Genomic DNA, 18,993 nt, shown 5'->3' with positions numbered 1-18,993 from the left:
ATCTTACTCAGCGCGTCTGCAGATTTGTTTTCACTGCGCGGAATATGAATGATTCTGAAGCAGTCAAATTGCTCGATGAGCTTTTTCGCCTGCTCTAGATATAGAGGCATGGTGTTCTCCTTGGCATCATAAAGGCCATTGACCTGTGCTGCTACCAAATATGAATCAACATGGGCCTCTAGCTTCTTAACCCCGAATTTGTGCGCGATGCGCAGGCCAGCCAGCAGCGCTTCATACTCAGCCTCATTGTTGGTGCTCTTGAAGTCCAACCTGATGGCGTAAGTATATTCATGATTCTCTGGATCCACCAGTTTGAGGCCTGCGCCGGACCCTTCATTGTTTGAAGCTCCGTCAGTGAACAATCTCCAAACATTTTCTTCATCATTGGCTCGCGGAGGGTCTACCTCGCGCTGAGCCTCTTCAATTCTTCCTTCTGGGACTTCTGCAATGAAATCAGCCAAGACTTGTCCCTTTATTGCTGGACGGGGCTTATAGGAGATCGTGTGCCCTCCTGATTCCAGCGCCCACTTTGTCAGCCTTCCTGAGAGCGCGGGGCGCCGCAAGACTTGCTGGATGTTGTAACCAGTCAGAACTTCAATGGGATGACCATTGAAATATCTATGAAGCTTGCGCGACGCGTGTGTTAGTGATAAAACTAACTTTTCCATGATGGAGTAGCGCGTCTCAGGATCTGTCAGGACCCGACTCACATAGTATATTGGCGTTTGGATTCCCTTGCGATCCACCAATAATACTGCGCCGATGGCGTGTTCTCCTGCTGATATAATGTCAAAGTTTCACCAGGAAGAGGAGCTGTGAGCGCGGGCAGATTTATCAAACATTCCTTAATCTCACTGAAAGCTTGCTCGGCCTCAGGAGTCCATTTGAACTGACTTTTATTTAAGCAGTTTCTCAATGTATTGACAAATGGGGTAGATTTGGTTGCATGGTTCGCTAGGAACCTGTTGATTGATACCAATCTACCATTCAGCTTCTGAACTTCTTTCATGGTGGATGGCGAGGGCATGTCAAGGATGGCCTCCACCTTCTCAGGGTTCACCTTGAAACCGTCCTTGGTGACCATTACACCTAGAAATTTTCCCTCTAGTACGCCGAAAGTACATTTGCTCGGATTGAGCTTCATGTTAACTTCCTTTAGGCGCCCAAGGGTTTCTTCGATGTCTTTGAGCATTTGCTTTTCCTCCCTGCTCTTGATCACCAAATCATCCACATAGACTTCTAGGTTTCTTCCGATTTGATCGCTGAAAACGGCATCCATAAGTCTTTGGTAGGTGGCACCCGCATTCTTCAAACCAAAGGGCATTTTTGTGTAGCAAAAAACACCCTTGTCGGTTCTAAATGCGGTCTTGTCTTCGTCTTGTGGTGCCATTTGAATCTGGTGATAGCCTTTGTAGGCATCCAGAAAACATTTTAGCTTGAATGGCGCCACGGAGTCCACCTTTGCATCGATGTTTGGTAGGGGGTAACAATCCTTTGGGCACGCTTTGTTGAGGTTCTTGAAGTCAATGCACATCCTCCACGACCCGTTACTTTTCTTTACCATCACAGGATTGGCTACCCACGTCTGGTATCGTATCGGGCGGATGATGTTTGCGCGCAGTAGATCCTCAACCTGCTCATTCATGGCCCTCGCCTTTTCATCCCCCATGATTCTCTTCTTTTGAGCAATTGGCTCTACAGACTTGAAGGTGTTTAGAGAATGCTGCGCCAGGTCGCGCGGAACCCCAGTCATATCAGAGTGTTGCCACGCGAAGACCGACATATATGCTGTGAGCAACCTTTTCATTCTCAGCCTCGTATCGTCTGATAACGTAGCGCCAATTGTGATTTTTTGCTCCGGGAATTTCGGGTTGAGAATCCATTCCTCTGGCGCGTTTTCTGCCATTGGAATTTTCATTCTCCCCTCCCGCGGAGTACTTGTTACTGCGCACAAATGATCTCGGTATACAAAAGTTACACCTGTTGGTGTTGGGAACCCCAACGCGCCGTGCGCTGGCGACGGTATGGCGTTGAATTGGGCAATCGTTCCCCTACCCAAGATCATATTGTGGCAAGAAGTGGTGGGCAAGACCAAGAAGTTAACAACTTCGGCTCGCTTGTGTTTCTCATCCCCCATAGTTAGCTCAAATTGTATTTGACCTAGGGGATGGATGATTTCATTGGAAACACCAGAGATCGGCGCATTCACAATTTCAAGCCTTGCTTGGTCTGCCGGATCCAGTTTCCTGAAACATTGCTCATACATTATGTCTGATTCGCTGCCAGTGTCTACCAGGACTTTTGACACTTCGTAATGAGCAATGTGTGTAGTGATAACCAGAGGACTGCTAATTGAAGGGCCTCCCCTGATTCTTGGGAAGATTACTTGTTGCTCGCGCCAATCTCCTTGGATTTGCGCGCTTCTTTTTCTTGACGTTTGCCCTTGCCTTCCTCCCTCAGCTACACAGATTCTTTTGTACTTTTTGCTGGCAGAGGCTCCTTCTGGTTGTTCATTTTCTGGTCTTGAGTTTTTTACCAGGTGAGCCAGCTTGCCTGATTTCACATCCTTCTCAATTGCATCCTTCAAATGATGGCATGCATCGGTGTTGTGTCCAGTGGATTTGTGAAACTCACAGTACTTGCCACTATCTGATGGTCCCTTGTAGTGTAGTGGCTTGGGGCTTTTGAACTGGACGTTCTCAGTTCTTAACACCTGTGAAGGCGTTTTAATGAGGGGAGTCCATATTCTTGGCAGAGGTCTGCTCGGATCTCTGCCGCCCTCCCTCCTGTCACCCTCCCCGCGATTACGAACATCTTTTTGGGGCTGGGGTGAGTTTGGTTGCGCCTGTTTTTCTGCGGAAGAAAAACTGGTTGGTTGCAACCTGGACCATACGGAGTTCTGCTTGCCCCGTTTTTCTTTGCTGCGCGGTGAGTCAGCTTGATGCGCTCTTTCTCTTGCCCTATCTTGGGCAATTTGTTTTTCATTCCTCGCGAAAACTCGCGATGCTTCTATTAACTTGGCCCACGTGGTGGGCATGCCATCTCGACTTACGAGAGCTCGGCGGAGTTGATCACTGCGCGCGCCTTGTATAAAGGCCACGCGCAGGAGTTGTTCGGTTATACCTCCGATTGCCAGAGACTCCTGATTGAAACGAGTGATGTAGTCTTCAATCGTTTCATCATTCCTGCGCACGCAGTGCATGATGTCATCAGGATCGCACGTGTGTCTGCGCTGCTGCACGAAGTGGGCTTGGAACTTTTCTAATAGTTCCTCGAACCCATCAATTTGCCCAGTCGGCAAGCTCTCGAACCAGACCCGCGCCGCGCCCGTGAGGCAGCGAGCAAACATATGACACCATGTTGGCATCGTCCAGCTCTCTAGGTTTCCCGTGTTGTAGAAACCTTGCAAGAAATCGTCTGGATCTGTTGTGCCGTCATACTTGCCCAAACCACTTGGCATCTTGGTTTTGTGCTGGATGGGAGCCTGCGCGATGCGCGCAGTGAACTTTGAGTGTTTCACCAAGATGGCTGGTCTGTACGGTGTGGTTACGTCCACTTGCCCTCTGACTGGTGGGCTATACGGCATGTGCAGATCCAGATCGGCTCTGGCTCCAGGCGCCATGTTCACAGGCGCGCGGAGCTGTGAGCCTCCTGCATGAGTATCCCGCGTCTTCCTCATGCTATGCACTTCTTCATCACTGAACTCAGTGTGTGCAGTGTGAACAGAATGTCCTTCTTCCGGCGCGCGCGACCTTTTTGTTGCATGAACAGTTTGCTTATCAAGCGCTTGCCTTTGTGTTAAGTCGGCTAGCTTTTTCTGCTTGACCATCTCATTGTACTTGTCCATTAGGCGCCGCTGCTCGTTTATGAGCCATTCTTTAGGATCATTTGTTTCATCTTCTGGACCCATTGGTCCCTTTTGTTTTGCGCCGGCAAGATTTTGTAACGTGAGATCGTCTGGAGGAGTTTCAGTCTGGCCGTGAAGAGTTGTGATGAAGGGACGGTTACTGGTGGTGCGCGTAGAATCACGCGGCCCCCTCAGAAACTGTTGTCCCTCATTAACGTCCTCACGTTCAATATCCTCCAGAACTTGATCAACGTTATGAACGCCAGAAACCATGGTGATTTTTGTTTTTATATATAGATCTGATGAGATCTGATTGCCGTTGTAACAGTGGATGGCGCCAATGAAGAGACGTGGATCGACTCACTGGTAGACGATCTACTTTCCTCGGGTGTGATTATGATTCTTCACCGATGGTTTTTCTGGATCTGGGTTCTTCCACCTACAAAATGAACAGCACCGTTAACTTACCCCTCAGAAAGGGACAGAGGGGTCCTCTTTGGGGTAACCCTCCGGTGTGAGAATAAGTATCTGTAGGAGAAGATAATGTTGTGAGAGTAAGGAAATCTGGAGAGTATTGCTTAATAGCTGAATACTCTGTAGATTTCTGTGATTGAGAAAGTAACTGACTATGACTGTCTGTGAGTGAATGTAATTGAATATGCTTGAATGTGAATGAATGTGTGTTATTGTCTGTAACTGTGAATGATTGAGTGTCCCTCCTTGTGGAGTTGATGCTGTATTTATAGTGCTAGGGTTTCCACTGATTGGGCTCAGCCTTGTTGGCCTCCTCCAATTGCTCTGCGCCACGTGTCCTCTGGGACACCTGGTGCTTTCTCATTGGTTATAATCACGTGGTAGCACATGGATTATGCTGAGTTGTCCACCTTTCATTTGGCAGCTGTCAACATCAGCATATTCTTATTCCTTAAAAAGATACCTTCTGGAAGGTTGTCTGACGTGCACAATCAAGGTTGCCCTAATCCTGATTTGGATAAGGACGAGGTTGATTATGTGCATGTGTGATATGGGCCAATCCTGAGGATGCGCGAGGTCTTCTCTTTATTCTCACGCGCAGATGTTTCATGCGCAGATGTGATATGCACGAGCATGTGATATGCGCCGCGCGCTGATGCGCCGCGCGCATATGTGATATGCGTGAGCATATGTGATGCGCGAGCATATGTGTGCCTGGGCATATGATGCCTGAGCATGTGTGGTGCCTGGGCATATGATGCCTGAGCATATGTGATATGCGCCATGCGCATAGGTTTTGGCTTTGTGACATTTCAAGCCCCTTGTCTATATCTTGTGGGTTGACCCGCCTCACTCGGTGTTGAGACGGGTACATACCTCCTCAGCTAGCAAAAACTAACTATTTCACAAGCACATACATAGAAAAAAAGTAATTATTTAAATAATTATTTATTTATTTAGAAAATGGATAGGACTTCTGATTGTGGTAGTCAACCATTGACTCATTGAGTGTGTGTGTACTTTTTAGGCTTTGCATTTGGAGATGCATTTTATGTATAGAAATCATAATTCATCCCAAAACTCTTTTAATTTCTTGATTCATTATTTATGTAGTAAACATGAATAATAATAGTTGGTCCATGACATAAATGTTATAAATTTCAAATCTTAATTAGTCCCATACAAATCTGGCTCATTTCTTAGGCCACTTGTCAAAAGTAGTTGCATCAACAATGTTGAGTCAATTATTATTCCTTTTATGGGAATTTCAATTTCAAAATAAACAATAAACACATAGTGATAAATTATTTCACTAGCCTATTTCATAATATATTTTAATTGCAGTGTGGGCACCACTCGCTTGACAATTGACATGTCATGAGGCGCTAGTCGACCATTCAAATTCTACGTTCCATAGTATTTCATTTCAAAATAATAATGAATATCAAGTAGCCTTGTTAATAATAATAGGCTATAACAATCCTATTCAATTTTAAATGTTATGCCGCTCTTTACTTTAATACATCAAGTTTTTTTGAATACTTCGGTATTATATCCGTTTTAAAAGTATTAGAAAATGATTGTTGCTTCACATTAGTCAAAACTCTAAGGCTTATGCAAACTTAGTACTTGATTATGATTAATCTAATGAGTTATGGCGATCATGGCAACTCATATGTAAGTAGTTCGAAATAAATTAGTAGAGGTACAGTTCATTCGTCGTTAAAAAAGAAAAAAAAAACTAATGTTTTATCATTTAATGTTCAGGCAACATGGTGAAAGTTTTAAAAAGTTTTACATCAAAACTGAAGTTTTAATCTTCACTACTAACGGGTGGCGTGAGCCATCAGGATGGCGAACACTGCACCGGGATGGTGCGAGCGAAGCAACGACTGTCACACGCGAGCCGGCTAACGAATGCGATAGGCAAAAAGTGAAGGGGCCGGTGGCTAGCGGACCACAACGGGCTCAAGCAGACAGTGGCGCGAGCGACAAGGGGTGAAGGGTTAGGACTCGTCAGCGCCATATGACACGATGTGATAGGATAAATCTTGGTGATGACTTTAATCACAACCTATAACCTAAACAATTAAAAATGTGTAACATTTTATATATTCTATCTAGATTATCACTAAAATTTAACCAAGAGGTAAGGAAACTTGCCATTCCAATGCGGTGTAGTGATAGAAAGTTTGAGTTTTTTAATGGAGATTCAAGTTCAATCCCTACTTACAATACTTTGAGGGAACATAAGTGACTCAATGAAAAAATACTGAGATCCAGTTCAATCCTGAGAGTGTGCGTGTGGGTTTCCCCGAAACCGGAGATAACTTGGAGGCGTTTTAAGGGGTTCATTCATGACCTTTTGTCATTAGATCACCCCGTACAAAATAACTTGACGATCTTTATAAAAAACATTTTATTTATTAAAAACAGTTATATTTAGAAAACAATTTAATCACATGAGTGAAAGTGAGTACGGCGTCGTATCGATGGTCTGTTTATTTCAAAACAAAAAGCGCACAATGCGCAATTTCAAAAATTCAAAACCCCTAATCAAATAAAATAAAATCAAATGTTTGTTCCTAAATAAATAAAACCCGAAACCAAATAATCCATAACACAAAATCAAATTCAAATTGAAATGGTGACTGATTCATCAGCTGCCATCGGCTCTTGCTCCAAAGCTCATCAAAAGATCTATCAACAATGGTTCAACTATGCAGATTCAGGTCTTAATTTCATTCTAATTGATTTAAATCGGTATTTTAGGGTTCAGATTTAATAAATTACTAATTGTAGTATAATTGTGTTTGTTTGTTTGTTTTGGTGGTGTAGATGGTGATGGTAGGATAACAGGGGACGATGCCACCGTATTCTTCGCTAAATCGAATATCGAAAAACATCACCTTAAGCAGGTCAATTAGAGCTTTACTTTTACTTTATTCATTTCTGTATTTACCTTTAGGGTTTGGATCAAATACAAATTAAATTAACGTGTTAACTGTGAGAATCAAGTAGTGTAATTATATACACAACATCGTGTAATAATTGATAGAAGCCGGATTCGAGATCGGCGGTCTCCCAAGATATGACCCTTTCAGCGGGTTAGACTCCAAGAAACATTAGAGAGAAAGAGACAATAAAACTTTACTAATTTTCTTCTTAATTTAATTCTAAACTTGCCATGCCTTTTATAGGCTTACATCAAAAGGTAAATAACCAACAAGAAGTTATCAAACACATGCACGTACTAAAGAAAACTTCTATTAATCTAAACTACCCACTACTAGCATAAAAGAGAAAAGAAACCATGCATGAAAACATGTATGAAGTTTGTAGGGAACGTGGGTCATCGTAGGGACGGATTGGGTTACGTGGCACGTATCAATAATAGTATAGTGTAATTACACTATGGTGTAATTATATAATTACACTACGTTGTATATATAATTACACTACTTGATTCTCGCAGTTAGCACGTTAATTTGATTTGTATGTTAAATTTCCACTATATCTTTATTTACCTGATGTATGAATTGTGCTGTGAAGTTCTATTGAATAGATTAGGGGTGTGCGTGGTGCATTTTTTGACTAAAACCAAACCAAATTCCAAACTTTCGGTTTTATGATTTTTAAAACCGTTCGGTTTCGGTTTTGCTAATCGAGCCAAAACATTTTGGGAAAAAAAGAACTAGACCCAAGATATTGAAATTGGGCATGATATTTTTCCTCTTTAAACTAATGATTAATAGAATATTGAATATTTAGACTTCAAATTTTAAAAGCTAATAAAAGATACATTATAAATCAAAAATCAAAACCAAAACTAAAAGTACTAGTATTATTAGTTATTAACTATATGTAGAAACCAAATATATTTGTTATTAGTCTTATGTTAAAACTAAACAAATAGCCATCGGTATATTCTGTTTTAACGGTTACGGTTAAGATTTATGGTTATTTCAATTTTTTTGGTTATTTCGGTTCGGTTAGGTTTGGTATTTTCGGTTCTTAACAAAATACAAAACCGAACCAAAACCAATATTTCGGTTTTTGCTAAAGTTCAAAACCGAACCGTCGTTTTCTAAACTGTTTTTTTTTTTTTTTTTTTTTTTTGTTTCGGTTCGGTTTTTTCGGTTTTGTGCAGACCCCTAGAATAGATGTTTTGGTTGATTTCCCCTAAATTCCGCTATATCTATATGTTTTCATAGTCCAACATGTGTTCTCAGCTCATAGTTATTGTGCCTTTTGAAGGTTTGGGCGATTGCGGATTCTAAGCGTCAAGGATTTTTAGGTTTTAAAGAGTTCATCATTGCTTTGCAGGTAAACCTAACTAATTCCCTTTTCTTATTTTTTTAGATCTTGATGTTGTTGTCCTGTCTAGATCTTATCGTTTGATGTTATTTTTTTCATTGACATTAGTTGTTATCTCTCGCACAAGCTGGACATGATGTAAATGCAGATGCACTGAAAAACATAGGTATGCTTGTTAGTTTTACTCATTTGATAGTAATTGTTGAGTTGAACTTCTTTGTTAGAGTATATTTATCTATACCGGCAAATAGATGGTGAAATGCATTATTGATGTTATAATTTGGATGTTTCATATCATCTTTTGTTTTTTGGTAGATGATGTGGAGTTTCTAGAACCTCCGTTGATGGAAGGTTTGGATTTGCTTTTGGCGGTAAGCATCCATATCGATACTTATCATTCATGTTACAAAACTCCCTCTTATATTGATGGTTTTTTCTTTCACTTCTAGAAGCATAACGGTTCAAGACACAATGGTGTCCCTGAAACAAACGGTTGGTTTCCACTCGCACTTATGTTGTAAAATTTTATGAAGTGTTTTTTCTTGTTATCTTAGTCGGTTCAATGTTATGAAGGTGTTTTGGCAGTGCAGCATGCACCATCAAAGAGTTTATATACTTCAAGACTTACTAAGAAGGTACTTCAAGTTATTGCATGAAGTTTTCAATTGTTTCATTGTTCTCTTTTAGTTCCATTAGCATGTTTTTTATAAGGAAACTTATTTTCCGTCTCAGACATCTGGTAGCTCATCTCTTGGTAAAGTCACATCTATAGTCGATGGGCTGAAGAGATTGTACAACGAAAAACTTAAGCCTTTGGAAGTTGCTTATCGTTACAATGATTTTGCATCTCCTCTACTGGTGAGACACCTTCATTTTTTTTTTTTTTTTCCATTTACGATCATGTTTTTCTTTGCCTTGCAACTTTATAGTCTTTGCCACTATGTTTTAAGCGTGTTATCATCATATGTAGACAAATACTGACTTCGATGCAAAACCTATGGTAATGCTTTTGGGTCAGTACTCAACCGGGAAGACAACATTTATTAAGCATCTTCTCAAAAGCAACTACTCGGGTGAGTTAGTATTTATAAATTATTAGTGTGGAATTATCCTGTGCACAACTTTTTTGAACAAATAGGTCAACATAAGCTTCGTAATTTCTTTTACATGAACAGGAGCTCACATTGGACCAGAACCCACGACAGACCGATTTATTGTTGTTATGGTAATATCATCATTTTATTGTATAGTTGTTGGGATATGTTGTATGCTTGTGTGGTGCTTTATGATTTGTATGTTTTACTTGTGCTTGTTGTATAGGGAGGACCTGATGAGAGAAGTGTACCTGGAAACACTATTGCTGTACAGGCGGATATGCCGTTTAATTCTCTCACTACTTTTGGTGGGGCATTTCTTTCAAAATTTGAGTGTTCTCAAATGCCACATCCGGTAAGCTCATAATTTAGGTTTCACAACCATCATGGTATTCAAATGTATTTACCAGCTTAACCAATATGATTATGTATGTCTAGCTTCTGGAGCATATCACCTTTGTTGACACTCCCGGAGTTTTGTCTGGAGAGAAGCAGCGCACACAAAGAAGCTATGACTTCACCGGGGTGATAAAGTGGTTTGCAGAAAAATGTGATCTTATTCTTCTTCTGTTTGACCCTCACAAACTAGACATAAGCGATGAGTTCAAGCGTGTGATATCTTCGTTACATGGTCAAGATGATAAGATCCGTGTTGTTCTTAACAAGGCTGATCAAGTTGATACGCAACAAGTAAGATATAAAATGCGAATTTGCTATTTTTGGACCTTACATGCTAATCAGTTGATGCAAATTACGTCTAGGGGTGCAAACGAGCCGAGCCCGAGCTCGACTAGGCTCGAGCTCGGCTCGTTTCGAGCTCTATTTTCAAGGCTCCAGCTCGGCTCGTGAGTAGATTTTCAAGCTCGAGCTCTAACTATTTTTTATATAATTATAATTATTTTTGTATATTTTTTTAATTACAATTTTATGTATAAAATAACATATATTGTTTTGTTATTTTTATTTATTTTTTCATAACATTATATATATTAATTAATAATTCTTAATAATATATTTTAAAAAATTATATAAATGACCGGCTTGTTTAGGTTCGCGAGCCTGCTTGAGCTTGATAAGTGAAGCTCGGGCTCGGGCTCGTTTATTAAACGAGCTTAGTTTTAGGCTCGAGCTCATGCTCGATTAAGCTCGGTTCGATCGAGCTTTTTAACGAGCCAATCTCTGTTTGCACCCCTAAATGTATATAACATATTAACATGTTTGTTCCTTGAAGCTGATGCGAGTGTATGGAGCATTGATGTGGTCACTTGGAAAAGTACTCAACACACCTGAAGTGACACGCGTTTATGTTGGGTACACATTTCTTCCATTTCATGCTCTATTTACTTGCTAATCATCGCTTTCTTCATGTATTCTAGACAAAATTACAAATTTTGTCCTTTAAACGTATGCAATTTATGGATCAGGTCCTTTAAAAAGTTTATTTGCAGGTGGTGTCCTTTACATGCCATGTTTGTTTGATTTTCGTCCTTTTGACTAACTGGCATCCAAAATCCCCGTTAAGTCTTGGCATGTGAGGGCATTTAAGTCTTTTTACGCATACTATTTAAGTATTTATAATTAAAAAACAAATTAAATATATTATTAGAAAAAGAAACTAAATAAAATATTTTAAACAAAAACCTCGTTACGTCTTGGCATGTTTGGATTTAACTGAGTTTTTGGATGACAGTTAGTGTAAAGGACAAAAAACGAATGTATTTTCTCATATAAAGGACACTGCCCGAAAATAAACTTTTTAAAGGACCTGATCCATAAATCGCGTATATTTAAAGAACAAAATTTGTAATTCTGTCTATATTCTAAGCACCCCATGTTTGGTAATAAAGGTGAGTTTTTGTTTTCAATATGTTTGAAATGATGTGAACAGATCATTTAATGACAAACCGATGAAAGAAGAATCACTTGATTCCATGGGCAAGGAGCTTTTTGAAAAAGAACAGGATGACCTCCTTGTTGACTTGATGGACATTCCAAAGAAGGCTTGTGATCGTCAAGTATGTTTACCTTGTACCATAATTTCACTATATTATTTTTTGTTGAAAATCTAACTTCATGAATTGGTTTGCAGATCAATGAATTTGTTAAACGTGCTCGAGCTGCAAAGATTCACGCGTACATAATCAGCCAGTTGAAAAAAGAGATGCCTGCGATGATGGGTAAATCTAAAGCTCAACAGAAGCTCATAAACAATCTTGAAGATGTTTTTGCCAAGGTTTTTATTCTTTTAAAATAGTTATAGACAAATTAAGCATTTCTTTTCTGTTAGGATTACTCTATAGAATATTAACCAAGTTTTGAAATTGTTCTAATCAGGTCACTCGTAAAATCTTTTTGTTCCAGTTAGGTCACTAAAATTTCCTTTTTGTTCTAATCCTAGATATTTTACATGGATAGTAGGTTTTGTAGGTTTTTATTTTTTTATTTTTAAATAGTTTGACATTGCAAAATATTTTTTGAAAAAGTGAAAAAAACAATTATTAAATTCCGAAAATTCCAAAAAAAATCTGTAAAATTGCAAAAAAAAAAAAAAAAAACTAAAAAATTGCAAAAAAATAAAATAAAATAAAAATTCCACAATTAATTTTTTTTCTCAACTTTACTAAATTTTTCACTTTTATAAAAAATATTTTGAAATGTAAACCATTTAAAAATAAAAAAAACCTATAAAACCTGCTATCCAGGTAAAATATCTATGATTAGAACAAAAAAGAAACTTTAGTGACTTAATTGAAACAAAAGATTTTATGAGTGACCTAATTAGAATAATTTCAAAACTTGGTTACTATTTTATAGAGTAATACCTTTCTGTTATTAATGTTGATAATTTTTGTATTTGAACTTGTATAACACAGGTCCAAAAGGAGTTTCATCTACCGGCGGGTGATTTTCCGGATGTTGAGCATTTTAGGCAAGTTCTTGGTGCATACAACATCGATAAGTTTGAGAAGTTGAAGCCAAAGATGATTCAGGCTGTCGATGAAATGCTCGGATATGACATTCCAGACCTCCTAAAGAACTTTAGAAATCCTTATGAATAAAAATCGGTTTAATGGTGGATTTCTTATCCATTGTGTTTTCTATTCATTTCATACCCTGCAAATAGCTTACTGTTTACTGGGTACTTTTATTTTCAGTTCATTGTATCGGAAAAAAGACGTTTGTTTATTGGAATGTTTAAAGTTTGTCCCTTTTCTTCGTTGGGAGTTGCAAGTACGACGAGAAATTAAATAATCTTGCTCATGGTTGGTTATAAGGTGGGTCGGGGTTCGATGAATGCTTAGAGCATGTTTCGACTGGGTCACTGCGGGCTGAAATTTCAAATAAACTTTATATATTTTTGACACCAAAGATTGTTAATCAGATTTGAAGCAAATAGCAGTTGAATAAACTGATTTTTTTTCTTGATGTTTGTATATATTTTTGGACATATACTGCAACTTATCTGAAAGATATAAACATATGGAGGTATTTTAGTGAGCTTAAACTTTGAGGTTTTAACGAGTTGAACCATTTAATTTTATGGTTTCAATAACTTTATACATAAAATCAGAGTTAGTAATTTCGGCAGTTAAATTGAAATTGAAGTGTGATTCGCCTTTTGGTGCAATGACATGTGGATGATAGTTTAGGCTTAAGGTCTTTGAGGTCTTAAATTTGAAACCTGACTCAAGAGTAGTCAATGTTCTTCATTGATGGTGTTTTTGAAATTGTCAGACCTAGAGCGTCAAAATCAGTGACGGTTAACATCTCGTCTTTGAAATTTTAACTAGATATGCAAACGGGCCGAGCCGCTCGCGAGCTACTCGAGATCAGCTCGTTAAAAGCTCGATCGAGCCGAGCTTACTCGATCCTAAAAGTAAGCTCGTTTGATAAACGAACATGAACCCAAGCTTCACTTATCAAGCCCGAGCCGGTTCGCGAGCCTAAACGAGGCTGTCATTTATATAATTTTTAAAATATGTATTTAAAAAATTATTAATTAGTATATATAATGTTATAAAAAATTAAACAAAAATAACTAAATAAAATAATAATAATAAAAAATATTAAAATAATTATAATCATATAAAAAACAATTAATAAATAGCAAACAAGCTGAGCCCGATTCCTAGTCGAGTGAGCTTGAAAATCTATTCACGAACCGAACTCAAGCTTTGAGAATAAAACTCAAAAAGAGCTGAGCTCAAGCTGTGTACAAGTATAACTTAAACAAGCCAAACTCGATTCTACCGAGCAGTATTGAATTAAAACAAAGGTAATAATAATAATAATAATAATAATAATAATAATAATAATATGTTTAGCGGCCGGCTACAAAAGGAAAAGAAATGCCGTGAAAGGATATACTACCAGCATAAATCTCAACTCTCAAGTGCCGATTAACTTGATAAATCAACCCCAACAACAACATCGGTGGAAGATTATTATAACATAACAATGGATAAATCATCAAAATCAAAAATTGGTAGAAGATTTGAGGGTAAAGTGGCGATCATTACAGCTTCAACTCAAGGCATAGGCTTCAGTATTGCCCAGCGACTCGGCCTTGAAGGCGCCTCTGTTGTCATCTCTTCTCGCAGACAGGTTATATTTTCATAGATTTATTATTATTATTATTATTATTATTGCTGAAATTAAGTTTATAAATAATTAATACTCATTTAGGCATTTTCTCAACAAAACATTAGTTGTTATTATAATCTTGTGATCTGAATTGATGGTATCAATTTAGTGAACCAGTAAAATATGATATATTCATTTCTTGAATTTATTCAACCAGGTTACCGAAAAAATCAGACCGAAACAAAACGGTTTGATTTTGCATGTAATAAAAAACGAACCGAATTACTAGATTTTTATATTTTTATATTGTGCGTGCATATATTGTATTTTATGTGTGGGCTCTCGAGTGGGCAAAAGTGAAAATGCACTAATTTTCACGTTGTTTTACTAATTTCGTGAAAATAACGTTAAAAGTGGCGAAAGGTTAATCAGGCATCATGTGGTGGCGTTGATGGTCGAAAGACAAAGGTACATGCACCAATCAGTCGGTGTCCGGATGGTTGAGTGTTATGTGCCTTATGTCCAAGACTTGATGCAAAACTACTATCGAGCCGGGGGTAGAGGTAAAGCTGTCTACATCTTACCCTTCTCATACCCTACCATAGCTTTGCTATTGGTGGGATTTACTGAGTACGATGATGATGATTTTAAGTAATTTATAAGAATTTAATAAATATGCAACTAATATATTTTTGACCAAATGAATAATAGTCTATTAGTTAGCGATTAACAAAATTATTTATACCTAATTTCATTATTTTCGGCCTAAATTTTCAACCTAAAATTGCAAAAACTGAAAAGACCGAAACCAAACCAAAACTGGACTGTTTTAAAAATCCAAACACCAAAGTTTTGGTTTTCGGTTTGGTTTTAGCCTAAAACTGCACCGAACTGCACCATGCACACCCCTACCTTTTCAGTTTTCATACATACATATCAGCCAAAATGCTAATGTTAGATTTGACTTCAAACATGTAATCAATTTCAGAGAAACGTCGACGAGGCGGTGAAAAAGCTCAAAGCACAAGGAATAGAAGTGTTAGGGTTAGTATGCCATGTTTCTAATGCTCAACAAAGAAAGAATCTCATTGAACAAACGGTTCAGGTGAGAATGGTTTTGCCCATTAAGTAGATAATTATAAGCCGGTTATGTGTAATAATGTTTACCTTTGTGGACACAGAAATATGGGAAAATAGATGTAGTAGTGTCCAATGCCGCTGCAAACCCGTCGGTTAACGCCATTCTCGACACCGAGGAGTCGGCCCTTGACAAGCTTTGGGAAGTCAATGTCAAAACCTCTATATTGCTTCTTAAGGTAATAAATTACTTTTTATTAAGGTGTTATGTTCTTTAAGTTTTGTTTTGAATATTTGAAATGATTTGGTAGGATGCGTCCCCGCACTTAACCAAAGGCTCGTCTATTGTTTTCATATCTTCTATAAGTGCTTACCAACCTCCGCCCGCCATGGCCATGTATGGTGTCACCAAGACCACTCTTCTTGGTCTTACCAAGGTATATAATAATTAGTACTATGATTGTTTGTCATTGATAGGGTGCAAACGAGCCGAGCCCCGAGCTCGGCTCGTTTAACTTATACGGAGCTTGAGCTCGAGCTCGGTTCGTTTTGATCTTTATTTATAAAGCTCGAGCTCGGCTCGTTTCGTAGTTTTTCAACCTAGAGCTCGGCTCGGGCTCGGCTCGTTTAATATATATTTATTAATTTTATATATTTATAATTATTTTTGTATATTTATTTTCATTATAACTTTATATATAAAATAACATATGTTATTTAGTTATTTTTTTCATAAAATTATATATATATATATATATATTAATTAATAATTATAAAATATATATGTATATACTAATATATATATATATATATATATATATATATATATTTATAAAAGATATATAAATGACAGGCTCGTTTAGGCTCTTGAGCCGCTTGAGCTCGATAAGTGAAGCTCGGGCTCGGTTATTAAACGAGCTTTCTTTTAGGCTTGAGCTCGGGCTCGGGCTCGTTTAAGCTCGGCTCAATCGAGCTTTTTCATGAGCTGATCTCGAGTGGCTCGCGAGCAGCGTGGCTCGTTTGCACCCCTATTGATGCTTAACATTATCTTCTTTGTTTTTATTGATTTGTGCGCTTGGTGTAGGCGCTTGCTACTGAGATGGCCCCACATACACGCGTGAACTGTGTTGCACCAGGGACCGTACCCACACACTTTGCAAGTTTCCTCACTGATAACGATATTATAGTAAGTGTCCTAATCATAGTTCATATTTTGGATATTATGAAACTAGTTAATTACATTGGTTTGTGTTGTCAGAGGAACTCGGTCTTAGAAAAGACGCCATTGAAGAGGCTTGGGACGCCGGAGGATATGGCAGCAGCCACCGCTTTCTTGGCGTCTGATGAAGCTTCGTATATAACCGGTGAGACGATTGTGGTTGCCGGAGGAATGACTTCTAGGCTGTAGTTCTTCTGTTGAAACTATGCAAGAAGCATAAGGTAGAATAAAGGAAGTATTGAGTTTGGATATAATCCATGCATTGTGTTTGTGAGAACCACAAGTTTATGTGATATGTTGTTAGTTTTCTATAACGTTATACAACCCGTATAAGATAGTTTGGTAAAATGTCGGTTTTGCGCTCTCAAGTATCAACTCTGAAATTTTTGGCCTCTTAATTATCAAAGATCATTTGATTTGTTCAGTGCATGTATAAACCATTCCTAGAATACAAAATCAATCAATAGACATGTTATTTATATTCAGAAAACAGGATGTTACACGCTGGTTCTGTAAGCGTTGAACGGGGTTTGGGACCGAGGTTTAGGTAGAGCCTATATAGATATTTGACCTCTAAGACCGGTCAGGAACTGCATGGTAGTTGAAGAATGTTCGGGTGATTCTAGATCTGAAGACGAAACTTATTTCTTTCGGTTAGTTGGATGAACGTGGAATGAAAATAAAAGTTTGGTGGTTGTAAATGTCGAAGCTTAGTGAGGGTCTGGGCCCCATGTATTTTTGCGCAACAGTGTAAATTTATCTATTTTCGACAAAAAAAAATTGAGTCTCCCCTCATTTATGAGTTTTTAAATACATTTTGAGTCTGGCCTGACGAACTCGTCCAAGCTTCGGCACTGGGCACAGTTCCAAAAGGCTGTTTAGTTTTGAAGACCAATGCCTCGACTGTAAAATTCTCTCTTTAGGAATATTTGCAGAATTTGGATAGTAATAATGGTTCCCGGTGTATCTCTGAATCCGATGGATTATGCAAGCTGGTTAAGAGAGAGGATGTGACGTTAGCGGGTATTGTCACGGCTGAGTTGGAGCTTAGATGAGCTTCAGCTGGTCTTTGAGGTACTCGATGTGAAGGGTTGTTACAACTAGGGGATTTGGTTGGATTGCTAGAGTCTTAGGTTGTTCAATCCCAAGTCACAAACCATTTGATACACCGACTCAATTCACAATTAGTTTATTATTAAACAAAATCACATGCCCATATCCTATTTGTTCTTACTTTTTCTCTTTCTAAGATTTAAATTCACTAATAATTTAACTTTTCGTTAACAACTTCTAATTGTTAAAACTTTTTAAAAAAATATAGATACATAGTTGCGCTTAACTTTTTATTGTGAACAATTCGATATAAATTTTATAAAAAAACATAGTTACTTCAAAAAAATATATTTCAATATGGGTTCGTATGTGATTTGGATAAAACTTAAGGAGTTTGTATAATTTGTAAGTGTAATTTTATATTTCATGCTACGATTGTAATTTTGCTTATCTACTTTATTAAGTATGTTTACTGAATATAAATATTTTTTTAAAAATTATATATATATATATATATATATAGACTCGGCTCGTTTGCACCCTAGAAATTGGCTACTTCTCCAAGCTTGTTAACATATGTTAATTTCTTGCTTCCTATTTTGATTGTTATATTCTCTATAAGATCATATATTTCTATTTTTGTAGTTAGATTATAGATACCAATCATATGAGTCTTGTTGTCTTGTTCATATGATCATATCTATGATGGTGAAGGCTATATACGACTATACGTACTACAACCTATAATCAAGATCGGTTCAAATAAGTATTTCAATTTTCAAGTTAATAAAAATAAATATACATAAAAAAAACTCTTGAATACATTTTATTAAAAGATTTAATAAATAGTAACATACTATAATTTTACTAATCGCATTTAAAACATGAATCTATCTATAAAAAATATATAATCAATCATGTTTGACAAAAATATTTCTCATAAACACTTACATGTTGCGAGGTGTCCATTCTTCGCATTTTATTCGGCTTGTAAAAAACAAAAACTTTCAAACCAACATATAACCATCTTAAAAAAAAGAGACATTGCTGCCGAAGAAGACCCATGAAGTGTTAAGATCAATGTTCGTGTTGGTCGCTGCTCTGGCTAGAACTTTCCGACAATTACGGTTGAAGTTGACCAATCACAACCATGGTATTTTAATGTTCGCGCCTTCAAACTCATTTAAAAAAAATGGGACGTTGGTGCTGAAGACAAGCCATGAAGTGGTAAGTTCAATGCCGGTGACGGTGGCTGCTCTGGTTAAGGGGAGCCGTAGAAAGGAGACGGCCCAAGCCCACCCACGAACGGCTTTGTAAAAAGCATTTAT

General features: G+C 37.8%; 2 protein-coding genes across 2 annotated transcripts; both read left to right on the top strand.

Annotated features, from left to right (window-relative positions):
- The first annotated feature begins 6,862 nt into the window (after positions 1-6,862).
- LOC143564080 (EH domain-containing protein 1-like) lies at positions 6,863-12,929 on the top strand. The gene is made up of 16 exons (XM_077051464.1): positions 6,863-7,053; positions 7,160-7,239; positions 8,579-8,647; positions 8,747-8,804; positions 8,954-9,009; positions 9,088-9,130; positions 9,212-9,273; positions 9,371-9,496; positions 9,609-9,711; positions 9,814-9,863; positions 9,959-10,087; positions 10,171-10,422; positions 10,964-11,043; positions 11,621-11,747; positions 11,822-11,965; positions 12,606-12,929. Exons 1-16 carry the CDS (start codon positions 6,966-6,968, stop codon positions 12,789-12,791), a joined length of 1,653 nt encoding a protein of 550 aa, XP_076907579.1. The 5' UTR covers positions 6,863-6,965; the 3' UTR covers positions 12,792-12,929.
- Positions 12,930-14,154: 1,225 nt separating this feature from the next.
- LOC143564073 (tropinone reductase-like 3) lies at positions 14,155-16,957 on the top strand. The gene is made up of 6 exons (XM_077051459.1): positions 14,155-14,337; positions 15,305-15,421; positions 15,498-15,632; positions 15,705-15,830; positions 16,478-16,579; positions 16,652-16,957. Exons 1-6 carry the CDS (start codon positions 14,191-14,193, stop codon positions 16,799-16,801), a joined length of 777 nt encoding a protein of 258 aa, XP_076907574.1. The 5' UTR covers positions 14,155-14,190; the 3' UTR covers positions 16,802-16,957.
- The last annotated feature ends 2,036 nt before the right edge of the window (positions 16,958-18,993 follow it).

Source organism: Bidens hawaiensis, unplaced genomic scaffold (assembly GCF_021521415.1).
Source record: "Bidens hawaiensis isolate Kalapana, Puna unplaced genomic scaffold, B.hawaiensis_p1.1 tig00021713_1, whole genome shotgun sequence".
NCBI lineage: Eukaryota > Viridiplantae > Streptophyta > Magnoliopsida > Asterales > Asteraceae > Bidens > Bidens hawaiensis.
This window is presented reverse-complemented; position numbering and strand designations above follow the sequence as displayed.

Excerpts from the sequence above, each read along its gene's own strand:
- LOC143564080 (XM_077051464.1), top strand. The coding sequence starts at position 6,966 with ATGGTGACTGATTCATCAGCTGCCATCGGCTCTTGCTCCAAAGCTCAT. Across the intron at positions 7,240-8,578 it reads AAAAACATCACCTTAAGCAG|GTTTGGGCGATTGCGGATTC; the intron begins GTCAATTAGAGC and ends TGCCTTTTGAAG. Across the intron at positions 9,864-9,958 it reads ACCGATTTATTGTTGTTATG|GGAGGACCTGATGAGAGAAG; the intron begins GTAATATCATCA and ends CTTGTTGTATAG.
- LOC143564073 (XM_077051459.1), top strand. The coding sequence starts at position 14,191 with ATGGATAAATCATCAAAATCAAAAATTGGTAGAAGATTTGAGGGTAAA. Across the intron at positions 14,338-15,304 it reads TCATCTCTTCTCGCAGACAG|AGAAACGTCGACGAGGCGGT; the intron begins GTTATATTTTCA and ends AATCAATTTCAG. Across the intron at positions 15,422-15,497 it reads TCATTGAACAAACGGTTCAG|AAATATGGGAAAATAGATGT; the intron begins GTGAGAATGGTT and ends TTGTGGACACAG.